This window comes from Papio anubis, chromosome 17 (genome assembly GCF_008728515.1).
Source record: "Papio anubis isolate 15944 chromosome 17, Panubis1.0, whole genome shotgun sequence".
Lineage (NCBI taxonomy): Eukaryota > Metazoa > Chordata > Mammalia > Primates > Cercopithecidae > Papio > Papio anubis.
Genome location: NC_044992.1, coordinates 18951631 through 18967886, shown reverse-complemented (window position 1 = coordinate 18967886; position 16256 = coordinate 18951631). Strand labels below are relative to the sequence as shown.

At 47.5% G+C, this 16256-nt stretch overlaps 1 protein-coding gene across 5 annotated transcripts in view; it reads right to left on the bottom strand.

Annotated features, from left to right (window-relative positions):
• The window catches only part of SPECC1 (sperm antigen with calponin homology and coiled-coil domains 1), a 315868-nt gene that overhangs the window by 224752 nt on the left and 74860 nt on the right, over nt 1-16256 (bottom strand). For all 5 annotated transcript variants that reach the window (XM_031656993.1, XM_031656992.1, XM_017950417.3 and 2 more), the window contains exon 2: nt 2079-2246. In XM_031656993.1, the coding sequence (XP_031512853.1) occupies nt 2079-2225 (147 nt within the window). In that variant the 5' untranslated portion in view covers nt 2226-2246. The remainder of the gene's footprint in view (nt 1-2078; nt 2247-16256) is intronic.

Sequence of the window (16256 nt, the reverse complement as noted above, 5' to 3'; positions counted from 1 at the left end):
TCATCATTCAATAAATGCTGAGTGCCTACCAGGTAGCAGATGCTCTTCTAAGCACTGGGGACAGAAATGAGGACAACAAAGAAAGCATACAGTCCCTTCCCCAAGGGGGCTTACTTTCCAGCCATGAGAAGACAGACCCTAAACAAGCAGATGGGTGCAATGGCACCAAGAGCTGAGAAGGAAAACAAGGCAGCAGGAGGAGGAGGATGGAGGTCAAGGGCACTTCCTACAGAGGCACCAGGTGCTTTCCAGGCAGAGGGAGAAGAAAACACAAACGCACTAGCGCAGGAGTGTGCCTGGCAATCCGAGGGACAGCTGTCACCAGACACCAGCAGACTGTGTGGCTGGAGCTCCAGGAGCCAGGGCACAGAGGAGTGAGACCACATCTGAGAGGGAGGGGACGCTGGCCATTTCAAGGACTTTGCTTTTCACTCTGAGTGAATGGGGAGAGTCACTAGACGGTTGAAGCAGAGAAGTGACATGACTCAGGTGTTCCAAGGACCAGGACCAGGGCACAGAAGGGTAGGGGCATGACCCAACTAGTCACAAGGGAGGCGGTGGGAATGGAGTTGACACATATTTTTAAGGTAGAAGTGATGGCCTTTCACTGATGGACTGTGAGACGTGAGAAAAGGAGGGTTTAAGGGTGATGCCACTGGCTGTGGCCTGGGCAACTGAAAAGACAGAGTTGCTGTTTACACAAACGGGAAGATTGAGGGGGAGCAGGTTAGCGGGTGGCGAGAGAGATGGAGAGGAAAGCACTGAGATTCAGTTTTGGATATGTTACATTGGAGGGAGTGTCTGGACATCCAAGGGTGATGTCACAAAGGCAGTTAGAGGGGTCCCAGCTGGAGATGCAAATTTGGACGTTATCCACGAAGAGTGTTAAAAGCCATGAGAATGGACCCTGTCACCTGGAACAATGGTTCTCGATGGGGACAGTGCTGTCCCTCAGGGGATGTGTTGAAAATCTGAGGGCACATTTTTGATTGTCACCATGACTGGATGTGTTAGTCCTAAAATGCTCATGACAATCTTACACAAAGAACAGCTCCACGACCCACACACGTTTCACTGAATCCACGTTTCACTGATGCAGGTGGAACACCTTTTATTATTATCTGAGCCTAGAGCCTCCCTCCATTTGACTCATAAAAACAATGTGCCCCTTACCTAGCTCTAAGGTACCCTGAACTTTCCAAGAATACATAAAACAAAGGGAGCTGGCACGATGTTTGGTTCAGAACTTCACCAAGAGTGTCTGCTATTTCAAAACAATCCTGTCACTCCTGCAGCAGCCTTCACCGTAGCTGAGTCATCAACACGACTCAAATCAGTCTGCATCTCAAAGCCATCTGCATTGTAGCTGTCATGCCCATGGTGCTTTAAGGATCATCGCAAGGCCTTCAGCACAGCTGTGCTCAGGCATTGCAGATGGAAATGCATGCTATTTAATACCTCCCTCTTGAATTAGAAGATCGTAATGATTTTTCTAAAGCATTGCACGAGGTAGGTGCTACTGTCTATGAATTCATCTCAGGGCAGCTAAGGAGGCGCTAAGCGTTGCACAGTGAGAGCCTCTCGTGTAAAGAAATGAATGTAGCTAGAAAAGAGATGAATCCAGGAATGTGTCACGGGCCCACCCAACCTTAGAGACCAAAGGGATGGAGGGAGGAGAAAACCAGAGGAGAACGCACTCCCTGATGAAGGGCATAATCAACAGTGTCCATGCTGCTGCGGGGTCCAGCAAGAGGGGCTTGAAGAACCACAACTGGATTGTGGGGGGCTGCAAAGATCGTGCATGACCTCGACCCCCATCCAGGGTGGTGCTGGGGGCAAAGGACCTTAATTACTATGTTAAACATTTTGCAGACCTCCTTTCTGGACCCCAGAGGGCCCCCACTCCCACGCGCTAGCTCCACTCCTTCACGTCCAGGCATGCTGGTCCTCCTGTGACCCCTCCTTGGGAACCTCCTTCCCTGCCCCCAGAGGCCACTGGTTTGCCTACTGCCCTCTTCAATCCTCCCAACCCAGGGTATCCAGGCACCCTGCCCGGCCCCGTGCATTTTGGTCCATACCCTGCTGAGTCGGGACTCAAAAGCCAAGGAAGTTGAAGACTTAGAACTCTTCATGCCGGAAGGAGTTGCGGGCAGAGGCCGTGCCCGGTCTGGGCCGTGGCCTCCTGCTCTGATGGCTGGGCTCCAGGGCTTGGCTGCACTCCGCATGTTTGTCTTCGCGGGTCTGTCCTGCAAAACAGCAGAAAAGCAAAGCATGTCTCCATCACTTGAACCAGCGTCATGACATCATCACACTTTACCCCACACACCACGTCACCGCGGACTATCATAGAGTAGGAGCGCCTATGATTTGGCTGGAAATAGAATATTCCTAAGATGGGTTTCCAGGCTTTATACTAGGCTAATTTTTACAACTTCACAACAGCTTTTACCAAACTACTGAAACTTAGCCACATTACTGATGTCCTGACATCACTTTTCAGCAGAATGACCTGACACAGCATTCCACCAAATACCCATACACTATGTGTCTGTATCTCACACCCAGATAAAACAGGTCAGCCAGAGTCAACACATAAAAAGCCCATAAGCTTTGTGGCTTTAGGGTTGACAAAGGAACAATTTACTTACTTTTAAAATAAACATAAATGAATTACTTGAAAGAATTCACAGAAGCACAAAATGACTTTTTTCATATAAAAATGAGTTTCATATAAAAATGAATGAAGCACACTTTAATTGGTCAGACCCAACCCTGTAGGGCAGAGTGACTGCCCTAACTGCAATATTTTATGAAAGGAAAATTGTTCAAACCAGCAAGATGCAGCTGAAGACATCAGGGGAAAATCCACACAGAGATGTGGAAGACGGCCCGAGACTGGCCAGCAGAGACCGGCGCTGTGATTCCCCAGCAAGGAGAGGCCCGGCCCATCCCTCACCCTCTCAGAGCCTCTGCTTCTTCCGTCAATAACATAACAGGACTGGATTAAACACCCTCTCGGCTCTCTTCCAGCCCCAACCCTGACTCCGCCTGTCCCCACGGACTCAGGGTGTGACACAGGGCACCAAAGAACATCAGAAATGCACTTTACAAAACACCCACAAGTGACAACCACTTCCAATGGCCACTCTCACAGGGCACAGGGTAGGAGGCGGGGTCTCATTAACTGCCCCCGGGGGATGGCGGCCAGTGCTAGCATCCCTGGCTGCCTCTCCCCTCACGACCCGTTAGCCAGCCACGAGAAGAACCACAGGCAGCATCCTGCTCAGCCTGCGACATCGTTTCTCCTGACAATGTCTCTCTGCGAGGCCATCTAGTTCCCAACCCTATTGAAAGAGTGACCAGCTGGTGGCGTGTGTCCAGGCATGCACCTGACCGAGCTCACACTGCAGCGCTGACGGCAGCAGCTCTGTGAATGCTGCTACCGGTGGAAACACTCCTTTAAAGGCGGTGTAATTTGTTTTCCATAGTGTTTCCAAGGAAAACTATTAATGATTCAGTTACATAATTAGTTCAGAACCTTATGAGTCTCAGCTTTGTTCCAAGTATCATGATTTTTTAAAATTCTGGATTACGAAAAGCAATTTAATTCTTGTGTATTTTACAGATGTTCGGCACCAGTTATTTTTCTTCTTCAACCCACGATTTTTATTGCTGGTTTCCACAGCAACAATGAAAGAATGCCTAGGTTGAGGCCTATACAGTAACTAATTTCATGAGGACCCCCTCCCAAAATAAAATGAATGAACAGAGCCGGAGTGACTCTTGAAGAGAATTACTGATGAATTTTACCAATTACTGCAGAATCAACCAGCAACCTGTCTGTCTGACTCATGGAGATGACTTAATAAAATATTTGTTTAATCAAGGCGCCCTTTGTTATGATTAGAATTACTTAGAAATGACTATTACAGGCCAGGCACAGTGGCTCATGCCTGTAATTCCAATATTTGGGGAGGCCAAAGCGGGAGGATCACTTGAGTCCAGGAGTTTGAGGCCAGCCTGGGCAACACAGCAAGACTCTGTCTCTACAAAAAATACAAAAATTAGCCAGGCATGGTGGTGCACACCTGTAGTCCTAGCTACTTAGGAGGCTGAGCTGGGAAGATGGCATGAGTCCAGGAGGTCAAGGCTGCAGTGAGCTGTGATCATGCCCCTTCACTCCAGCCTGGGTGACAGAGTGAAACCCTCTCTCTAAATAAAAAAATAAATAAAGGACTGGATATTACAGGGCTTACTTTATGAAAACATAGGATGATTTTGCAATCTGACTACATTTTCCAAAACCTGCCCAGGTTACCCCTGAAATGAAACACCTTTTATTTACTGCCCACCTCCACCGCAAAAGAGAAAAATATAGAGATGAGAAGCAGCAGGAAGAGGGTAGATGTTTTCCCTGTCAACCTTTTCCCCAACATTTCAGGAGTCTAAGTCCTTGGTTAACGAAAAGAAGGAAAAGCCATCTCAGCCAAAATTCAAGTATTTAAACTTCTCTCTTAATCTCTGGTAACAAATGTGTCCATCCTGTGGACGGTGCCCCTGACAAACATGCAGCTGCCTTTCAGGGTTGGCGGGTGGCCTGCTCTGAGGCAGCGCTCTCCAGGCCCGTGTTTGTTGCATCAGGCCTCTTTCCCGATTCTCTTGGACCCTCTGAATTCAACCCACCTATTCTCACATGACTGTACCCAGAAAATGCTCCTCATCCATCCCCCTCCTGCCGCCCACACTCTCTTTTCCTGAGCATCTTCGGCTTCACTCCCATCATTGTTTTCCTGGGCTAGGCTTTCTATTTTGTACTCACCCATCAGCCATACACTTCTCCTCAAATCTCATCTTCTCAAATTTAAAATATACAATATAGGCTGGGAGTGGCTCACGCCTGTAATCCTAGTACTTTAGGAGGCCAAGGTGGGTGGATTGCCTGTGTTCAGGAGTTTGAGACCAGCCTAGGCAACATGGGGAGATCCCGTTTCACTAAAAATACAAAAAATTAGCTGAATGGGGTGGCGCACAACTGTAGTCCCAGCTACTCGGGGAACTGAGGCGTGAGAATCGCTTGAACCCAGGAGGCAGAGGTTGTAGTGAACCAAGATTGAGCCACTGTACTCCAGCCTGGGTGACAGAGGGAGACGCCATCTCCAAAAAAAGAGAAAAGAAAAGAAAAGAAAAGAAAAGAAAAGAAAAGAAAAGAAAAGAAAGAAAGAAAAAGAAAAAAATACACAATATGCTGCCCTCCGTCCACTTGCAGGAAGGACTCCTACTAGAAGGGGAGCAGGTGCACCCCTAGGCCCACTCCTAGTTTCTTCAGGCTTCCTCCCAATCCACTTCCCACCACTTCTACTACCTTCCTGTCATCCAGCCCCTCGGCCTGGCTCTCTGACCTAGGTAGTCAGTTCATTTACATAAACGCTGTCATGAGCTGAGAGCAGCTATCCTATTTCACTCTGAGCCTGGCAAGGCACTGCTAAATGCTCTATGTGAATGGCTCAGTAACCCTATGAGGTAAGGGTCACCTCCTGCTATGATCTGAATGTTCTCCCAGAATGTACATGTTGGAACCTAATCCCCACTGTGGTATTAGGAGGTAGGGCATCTGGGAGGCACAGCCCTCATCAATGCAATTAGTGCCTGAGGGAGCTTGTTTGCCCCTTCCACCAAGTGAGGGCCCTGCAAGAGAACTCCGTTTATGAACCAGACAGCAGGCCCTTGCCAGACACCAAATCAAGTGGCACCTTGATCTTGGACGACGCAGCCTCCAGAACTGTGAGCAATAAATTTCTGTTGTTTATAAGCCACCCAGTCTACGGTATTTTTCTTATAGCAGCCTGAATAGACTAAGACATCTCCATTTCACAGGTGGGGAAATGAAGTTTAAGCAACGTACCCAAATCTCAGAGTTTATCATGGAGCCAAGATTCAAACCCGGTTTAAATTGGTTCCAAAACCTACATGCCTAAACACCAGGGACGGATGGCCTCTCTGAATAATCTTTGCTCCCCGGAGAGCACCAAGGCTGTAGATCAAATGCACCTGGTCCAAATTCAGCTCCACTGTTAACATTGTGAACTCAGCCATGCTTTTTGAACACGATTCTCTACATCTTCACCCAGTAAGACGGAGTTATCAGTGCCAACTTCGTAAAACTGTAATGACGAAAGGAGAACAGGTCCATCGGGTGCCAGGCACACAAAAGGCTGTCGACAACTATGAGCCGCCCTCCGGACAAAAACTGTTGATGGTGTTCAACGGAGCGCTGCTCTGCCTTCTGACTCAGCAGCACGCAGTGATGGGTCAGTTAAATGTGTGTTCAGGGCAGGAGGCAGACAGACATACCAGATCCAAGGAACACGCTCTTCTACACAGAAAGACTATTTTCATTTGGAAATGTCAAAGAGAGAAAGAAGCGAGGGAAACGCACCTGCAGGGAAGACACTTCACAGCAATTAAAATTGCCCAGGGTTTAACAAATCCTGGCTGCTGAAAGAAAAACACAGGTGGGAATGCCAGCTGAGTAATCGTTTTCTTATGGATGTGAATTAGTCATACAAAATAAACAGGCTCCGGCCAAGTAGAAGACAGTGAAAAAAAGGTTTCTATTATTAATCTCATGATGTCCTAAAATCCTCACGAACACCACAAAGGATCACATCGACCAAGGAATTACAGTTCAATCTAGGACCCCCCTCCCTTGGTGGGGTGGGGGATGTCGTTCCAGGGGTGTTTTCTTTAAATTTTTCCAACATTTTATTTTCTTACCAAGTTTCTCTCCTCTCCAGAATAGTGTAAGGCTTAAAATGCAACTCATAGATTTCACAGTGTAAAGTAGAAGAGAAAGGAGGGAGGGAGAAAAGGAGGGGAGAGGGAACCACTATTTAAGGAATACAATTAGGTGCTGGGCACCAGGGAAAGTCAGAGTCCACACATGTCTCCTGCTCCCTGAAAACATGCTGTTCTGCCACTAAATCGCTGCCTTCAGAGCCTGCATTGGAGGGTTATCTCGGGCCTCAGCTTCATTATCCTTTTAAGGCAAGAAATAGAAAGGCGATTGGGAAACCATTCTGGATGATCAGAAAATAATGACGAGTCTCCGGGAGTGGGAGAGGGCATTCCGGGCTCGGCGACAAGCACAATAAGCACTGGGAAGCGGAAGGCCAAAGCATTCAAGTCTGAGAACCAACAAAATAAGAATGTGCGCATAGCTCAATTGCCAAGGGACTCAGCAGGAAATAGAACGTAAGCGAACCACACATTGAAAATACTGAGCTGGAGCTTTTTGGAACATGGGTCGAATTTGCTCTTGACCTCTTCTACAGTAGTAGTTCTAAGCCCAAGGGGCACATGGCAATGTGCAGAGGCATTTATGGTGTGATAACTTGGGGTGCTACTGGCAGATCCCAGAGATGCTGCTAGACATCTGTAACCCAAAGGGGAGCCCCACAAGGAAGCATCTGGCCTACAATGTCAGCAGTGCCGTGGCGGAGGGACTTCCGGGGAAGAATGAGAGCCCTCGGACGCTGGCTCCTAGACCAACCGGCACGTGGCGTATCTGGTTAGCCTCCCACCTAACATGGAAACATTAACACTGAAAATCCGGTTGGGGCGCAGCTGATAGAATCCCAGACTTCAGCAAATGGCCACAGGAAATGCTTCAAAGCTGATTATTTCCCACGGTCTTGAGATGAAAAATCATCCCAATAGCCTCAGATTCCTTCTCGGTAAATAAGGAAAAGAACAGATTTCCATACAGCAGCAGAAGAAAAATTCCAGACTAAAATTCATTGGTCCCATCAGCAGAAGTCACTGGAAAAAAAGAAGTGATAAAAACAAAAACGAAATGGAAAAGAACATTTGTACATCACTAACCACACCACCTCAAACCTGGAAACAATCTTCAATAGCGGAATAAGAAACTATGGACGGCTGCCAGAAGGCGGAGACCCACAGGGAATAGGGTGTAATCTTGAATAAGAAACAGAGGCCGAGGCAGGTCCCAAATATGAAATGCAGACCCAAGAGAGAGGCTATAATCTGGCAGCTATATTGAGACCAAGAGCTCAGAATCACTGGTCTGCCACATCCTTCTGTCTCCAAAGCTGCCTCAAGCAACCAGCGTCCCAAAGAGCAAAGTGACCACTAATAAGTAGCATTACCTATAACGTAGCTTCACATCAAAGGATTAAAGTGAAGGAGCCAAGGCAGTAGGAAAAGGAGATGTAAATAAAATGCCTTAAGAGCCCTTTTTTTTTTTTAGGTATAGTGTACAATAGTCTATTGAGAAGTAAACAGAATAAAAACGACAGTATAGGAGGGAACCAGAGACTTTCATATCTATCTGGGCTGCAGCATCTTGAGCCATATTTATCAAGTCCTGGCTCCGGGCCTTTGCACATGCAACTGCCTGTGCCTGGGATGCCGGCTGGGAAGCTGAGGTGAGCTGAGAAAGGAAGTGTTTACAAGGGTGTGGGCAGGGCTTGTAATGAAAGGGAGAAGCAAAAAGGGTAAGTGCAGCACCCCAGAGGTAGGAAACCTCACACTCATCCTCTCCCTCCCTCCAACCTGACAGCCAGTGCTGCCCACAGGCTCAGGGAAGGCATGGGACCTAAGTACAGTGTCTATGGTCGCCTGCCCTGGCGCAGAGCTGAAGGAAGAAGACAGAGAGGTGGAGTGGCAAACAGGAGGCCCAGGATGCCCGGCCAGCTCCCATGGCCCAGCTAACTTCAACACCACCTTCCAAAGTGTGCTCAAGTCTCTCCCCTCCAGAAAATCTTCCCCCAGTCTGATAGAGTCTCATAAGTATGCCTCTCGTTGTTGGTAAGCCCTTCCCAGGGGCAGCCTCCTGGCATCTGCCTGTGTACAGCCAGCCTCAGCCTGGGGCACAGAACAAACCCTGAATAACCAGCTTCAGCCCTGACTTCCCTATTTCTGTCATCGGCACAGCCTTTCCCTTGCTCTTCCAGACTCAAAACCTCAGAGTCATGTTGGACTCCTCTCTAGGGCTCCCATTTCTCAAATTCACGGCTGTCCAGGCCAGCAGATCAGAGGCCTGCAATGTTTCCTGTAGGAGCCCTGTCTTTTTCTCCAGCACAGATTGGCATTAAGTCCCTCCTGGGCTCATCCGTTCCACATATTCAAGACAGATTTCTGAAAATTCAGCTGGGGTCAGTCATTTCCTGCTCAAAATCCTGCATTTTATCTTATTTACTCATTTGTTTTTTTAGAGATGGGGTCTTACTCCATTGCCCAAGCTGGATTGCTGTGGCATGATCACAATTCACTACAGCCTCGACCTCCTGGGCCTCAGAGATCCTCCTGCTTCAGCCTCCCAAGTAGCTGGGACAACAGACGTGTTACCATGTCTGGCTAACTTTTTTTTTTTTGGTAGAGGCAAAATCTCACCTTGTTGCCTAGGCTGGTCTCAAACTCATGGACTCAAGTGATCCTCCCACCTCAGCCTCCCAAAGTGCTGGGATTACTGGCATGAGCCACTGCACTCAGCCCATTTTACTGTATTTTTAAGCTAACATTTAGCAACACCAACTAACAGCCCGGCACCATGTTTAGCATTTTCCTATATCTTCTTTCATGTTTCTGACCACCCCATCAGATAGCTGCTGTCATCCCCATTTTACAGTTCAGCAACAAGGAAATGTCAAGGAGTTTGCTAACTCCCCCAACGGGGCCCTCAGCAATGTCACTTCAGGCTGTGTGCCTAACCCTGGCCTACTGCTCCCCTTACACACCATCTTAGTCCATTTGGGTTCATACAACAAAAAACCATAGACTGGGTAATTTATAAACAAGGCGAACTCATTGCTTACAGTTCTGGAGGCTGGGAAGTCCAAGACAAGGCACCAACAGATTCAGTGTCTGGTGAGGGCTCACTCTGCTGCACAGATGGTGCCTTCTTGCTGTGCCTCACATGGCAGAAGGGGCGAGGGAGCTCCTCAAGCCTCTTTTGCATAAGCACAATCCCATTCATGAGGGTGGAGCCCTCATGGCCGCCTTCCCAAAGGCCCCACCTCTTAATCCTATCACACAGGGTTTTAAGTTCCAATAGATAAATTTTGGGGGATACATCAACATTCAGACAATAGCACCACCAAATTAAATGACGGCTTGCCTGAGCTTGGCTGAGCCACGCTGACCCCTTACTCCGCAGCGTAGCCAAAGAGGACTCTTCTCTGCGCTTCCGATGAAATTTGCAGTTCTCATCCTGGGATATTCACCGATCTGAGGGCCTCCCTGTGTGAATGTTTTATCCCCTCCTTTTAGGCTTATGCCAATCAAGACTTTCTTGCAAAATCTTTCTGATATTCCCACCTCTAAACCTCCAGAAAATCGTCTCTCTTCTGGAACTCCTAGGTCCCTGACCACTGCCCACTGCCTCTCACCCAGGTGCTGCAGCCTCCCCTCACTGGCTCTTGGCCTCTGCTCCTGACCACCGGTTAATGCCCATTCAGCAGCCACAGGAGTCTTTTCAAAGCACAAATCATGAACTGTCCACTTAAAAATGGTTAAGATGGTAAATTTCATGTTATGTGACTTTTTTTCATTAAAAGTTAAAAAATTAAGACACATACACAAAATCAGATCACATCACTCCCTACACAGAACCCCCAGTGGCTTCTCACTGCATTGGGATTGAAAGCCCAAGGTCTTCGTCCCGGCCCCAAGATCCTAGGCAGCCTGGCCCTGCCCACCTCCTCGCCTGGCCCTGATCACTCTCCCCAGCTCACCATGCTTCACGCGGGCCTCTCCCAGCTCCCTGAGTATGCGCGGTTAGTTCCCAAGGAAGAGCTCTGCCCCTGCTGTTCCCTCTGCCCAGAACGTTCCCCAGCTCCTCACACAGCGGGCTCCTTTCTCCTCGGTCAGTCTGTGCTCTAAGGTACTTCCTCTAGGAGGCGTCTTTCTTGCACGCTCTAGAGTAGCTCTCCCACCCCACCAAACAGCCCCCGGTTTATTTCTTCAGAGCCTTTATCACCAAACGAAGACTCTCACTGCCATCGATTATCTGCCATTGATTATCTGTCATGGGTTATTTGCCTTCCTGCGCCACTAGGGCAGGTCCGTGATAGCAGGGCCTTACCTCCCTTGTTCACCATCGTGTTCCTGGCACATAGTAGGTGCTCAAAAAATATTAATGAATATTTAATGAATATTTAGATTCTGGCTTTCACTGAAGACATGCATATGGGTGTCTCCCTGCCCCTGCCACACCAGCCAGGGAGCTCCTACAAAGGTACACAGGTCCCAGCAGGCAGGAGCCACTCACTAAATAGGTGTTGAATTAATAGGCAAGCACAAAAGAGAACTGGAAGGCAATGACAATCCTTCTCTCATAAGACTTATAAATATCTCTAAACAGTTGAAAAAAAAAATAAAGTCCCCAGACTGCTTTCAGGATGAGAGCCCCATGGACATGAACATAGAGCTTTCCAGCACTACTACCTTGAAAACATTCATGTTGATGTGTAAGCATTAGTGTTATAAAACTTAATCTTGTTAACTCACAGTCATGCCTGAGAAACAGTTCCTAAATTTATTTCTGAAGGATGACTTTTAAAACTTTTGGTTTACACTCTAGTTTCACAGAAATAGTCAACAACGCTTTCCTATGCTATGGTTTCAGATTTAACCAGGCATCTTCACAGAAACATAATAAATGAATTTATGTTAGTAAATGCTTTGTAAAGTGGGAACGGATGGTAACCATAGACTTAGGAACCTGATAATTTAAAGTATCAAGTCTGAGTACCTTATCTTTTATCCAACCTTTTCTGCTTCTTTGTTCCTAACTTAGGGGCCCCTAAGCCAAGTGGGGATATGGGCACAGCCCTGTGATGTCAGGGGCACAGCTTCCCAGGCAACAGGCAGGCCAGTTCTGTTTCATTCTGTTCTATTTCCTCTAGAAACAATGCAAGAACTACAGGGCATGCTGCCCCACCCACCCAGCAAAACCCCGTGTGCTCCACCATGCCTCCGTGCATTTGAACGATGAGGACCTGGGAGGGAGGGGACAAATCCTCTTGCCCAGCACTGCTGAGCACAGATGCAAAAAAAGGACCCTCCGTAGCAAGAGCCCCCACCCACGGGTAGAGAGGTCTGGTCCCTCACCACGTCCACTGCCCCTCCCTCAGCTCACTATACTTCAGTCACTCTGGCCTTCTGACCAGAGGAAGATAAAAGCAAGGAGGAGCCAGCCTGGCTCTGCAAACTCAGGAGAGGCAGGCTACAAACGCCGCATGCCCCTGGTGACACACACTGGCTGTATGGGACCCAACAAGAGAAGCCAGAGGGTGATCTCATAAATCCCCTAGTGGCTTAATTCGATGCACAGAAGCCTTAAGTCGTGAGACGCAGGGTCTCAACTGGACCCAACCACATTGAGTGCTGTGGCCTCGGCATGTGACGAGGCTGGCTGAGGAGGGTCCCTGGCAGTCTGTCTGTCTGTCTGTCTGTGGAAGTGAAGGGTCTCCTGGGATAACACTCGGCATGGGGGGAGAGAGAGGAGGTGGGAACAGGGCCATTAAGGCAATATGGAAAGAGCTACTTCCCCAAGAAATTGTGAGGTGTCCACCTTACTCATCATGGCCTTCTGGGGCGTGCTGAAGACTTGGCACTATGGCACCTCACAGCCACAGGGCAATGTGGCAGCAGTGGTGCCCAGGGTGGCGGAGGCAGCAGTGGGACTGCAGGCAGCAGAGGCCTTCAGTGCCATGGTCATGATGGCAGCAGCCATCCCAGAAAGTGCCTGGCCAGGTAGAGAAGGGAGAGGTGGCACATCAGCTTAGGCCTATTCATTTGCTTTGCTCCTGGGGACATCAGGAAGAAAGGAAGGGAACACAGAATTTTGCTGGAGCATCTCTAGTCGCAGAGGATGCAGGAACAAAATCTGGACCATCTCTGCATGGCCCTAACTCACGCTTGCATCCTGCCGTGGACACCCAGAGTGGTGGTGGATATCCCCTCCGCTGAACGGGGAAGAACAGGGAATGTCTGTCTCCTCGCACACCCAGTGGGAGGCAGCCATTGTTCAGAGCACCGTGAGTTCTGGATTTCCTTATTGTTGTCAGATAAAGTTAAATCACTGAATACAGCTGATTTCCTTTTTGTTCTCGCATTCCTGAGATTTTCTTTTCTAACCCACAGGCTTTAGCTATATTCCTGCAGTGCCAGCTGGCTAATGAAAGCAACTGCTGTGCTTTGCAGGGTTAATTTATTCAGTGCCTGGAATATGCCCTATCCTTCGTCAGCATCAATCGCTTCTAGCATTGTGTTTTAAATATACACAGGAACCACAAATATGAGGGATAATTTTGCAGGCTGCTCCTGGGATTACCTTGTCATTACACGTTCCTTGCACAGGAGTACGTCTACAAGGAACAGCAAGTACAGCAACTGCTATGTGATCTGTTTCCAGAGTGGGGGACAGAAACGGTTACATAACAGCACTTCCGCTGTCCCCTGTGGATGGGCCCTTTATGACACAGACACATCTGACTTTCAAAATGAAGCGAGACAGTTACCCCCGACCCTCAAAGAGCACAGCCTGAGCCATGCCATGAAGCCACCTCCACCTCCTCTTTGTTTCAGTGTAAGGCACACGGAGTGCTCAGGCCCCTGCTCCCTTCTGCCCACTCCTGCCAGCCGTCTTGCACTCTGAGCCCAGGCACAGCAAATGACCAGCAGCTGCAGGGATGCTGAGTTCTATCATCCAGCCTCCAGGCCTGCCCAAGGCCACTCCGAGCCCAGAACAGGCTTCCCAGCCCGGACTCCTGCTTTCCACTTACCGTCTACTGTCTGGTAAACCTCAGTTCACAGCCCCTTGTCTGGGGCACAGACATGCTTCCACACCACAGTGTATCCACAGCACCCTGGACCCAGGCTTATCAGCAGGCCTTACACGAGACGAACACGGCTTCCCTGTGTGACTCCCACCCCCACCTCCTTTGCCCAGACGGTCCCTGAGTGAAGGGCTCTGTCTCATTCCTCTGTGGTTCCACACCTGTGGGCCCAGTGTCTGGTCCACATTAAAGATAGATCATTGACCTAAAGGTGAAACCTGAAACTAGAAAACTTCTAGAAGAAAACAGGAGAAAACTGTTGTGACCTTGAGTAGGGCAAAGATTTCTTAGTTACAACACCAAAAATATGAGCAATAAAATAGGACAAAAAACATAGAAAACCACCTGATTAATGGGATATTGTCAAAATTTAAAACGTACGGTCTTCAAAAGACATTGTCAACAAAATGAAAAGACAAGCCATCGAATGGAAGGGAAATATCTGCAAAACACAAAACTGATAAAGTACTTGAATCTTGAATTATTAAATAATAACCATTTTTGTTATTATTTGTTACTTTTATTTATTATTTATTTATTTATTTATTGGGACAGAGTCTTCCTCTTGTCACCCAGGATGGAGTGCAATGGCAGTGGCACGGTCTCGGCTCACTGCGACCTCAGACTCCCGGGTTCAAGCGATTCTCCTGCCTCAATCTCCCGAGTAGCTGGGATTACAGGTGTGCACCACCACGCCCAGCTAATTTTTTATTTTTAGTAGAGACAGGGTTTCACCATGTTGGTCAGGCTGGTCTCAAACTCCTGACCTCAGGTGATCCGCCCGCCTCAGCCTCCCAAAGTGCTGAGATTACAGACATGAGCCATCGTGCCCTGCCTATTTGTTATTTTTGTTAAAAATAACAAAATGATGTCCATATTAACAACAAAGAATAATAATAAAAAGCACAAGGCAATAAAAAATGACCAAAGATTTAAATAAAAACTTCACCAGAGGAGATATTTGGATGGCAAATAAACACATAAAAAAATGCTTGACATCATTAGTCATTAAGAAAATGCAGATGAAGCCATAAGAGCTATCACTACATACCTACTAGAATGGCTAAAAATTTAAAAACAAAACAAAACAATATCAAGTGCTGGCAAAGATATGGAGCAACTGGAACTCTAATACACTGCTGGTGGAAATGCAAAATGGTACAGCCACTTTGCAGCGCCGAAGTTTCTTAAAAATTAAACATATACAATCCACTAATCCCACTCTTCAGTATTTATCCAAGAGAAATAAAAATTTGTGTTCACACAAACATCTGTAATGCTAATGTTCATGGCAGCTGGATTCGTAACAGCAAAAGCCAAGCAACCTAACTCTCCCTCAACAGTGAGTGGATAAATAAACTGATGCATCCCCATGTTAGATTAGTACTCAGCAATAGAATGAGCTCAGCAATAAAAGTGAATGAATAGCACACACACAAAAAGGATGTATTTCAAATGCACTATGCTAAGTGAAAAAAGCCTAAACTCAAAAGCCTACTTACTATCTACACAAATCTTATCCATCTTTAAGTCCCAGATCAAATGTTACTTCTCCCTTGTAGTCTTATCTGCCATCTCCCCACACCTACAAAAAGACCAACGTGATTTGGTGTTGCTCTAAATTCCAAACATTTTGTCTATGTCCTCTCTTGTATGACTGTATACGCCAGTTATCATGTCTCTCTAACTAACTGGAAGCGCCAACTCTGATTCACCTTTGCATTTAAAAGCAAAGGCAGATCAGTGGCCTCACCAGCAGCTGGCCGGCATTCAGACTCCTTCTGCTGTGCCTGCTGCCTAGCATCTGGATCGATGCCTTGCATATGGGAAGTGTTCAGAAATTTTCTGTTTGATGAATTAACAAAAAATTAAATGTCCCAGGTGACCTGTGTCAGATATAGTTGGTGTGGTCAGCACTCAGAAAGAATAATACAGCCCAGGAGTCTGGACGAGATGGTCTCTTAATACTATTTTAGATGAATGAATGAATGAATGAATGAATGAACACCAAAGGACAGAGCAACCAGTGCTAGAAAGAAGCCCACTAACAGGCTATGGTGTGTGAGCACAGCGGGTGCTAGAGGGGAAAGTGGTTATCTCAGTGAGACCCTAGTCACGGGCTGAACTGTGTCCCTCCCCACCACCCCTTCCCTATGTTGAAGCCCTAACCCCTAATGTCTCAGAATGTAACTGTATTTGGAGAGAGGGTCTTTAAAGTGGTAATTAAGGTCATATGGGTGGGCCCTAATCCAATATTACTAGTGTGCATTTAAGAAAAGATTAGGACACAGGCACACACAGAGGAATAACCGTGTGAAGATACAAGGTGAATATATATATATATATTGAGACAGGGTCTTGCTCTGTTGCCAAGGCTGGAGAGCAGTGGCATGA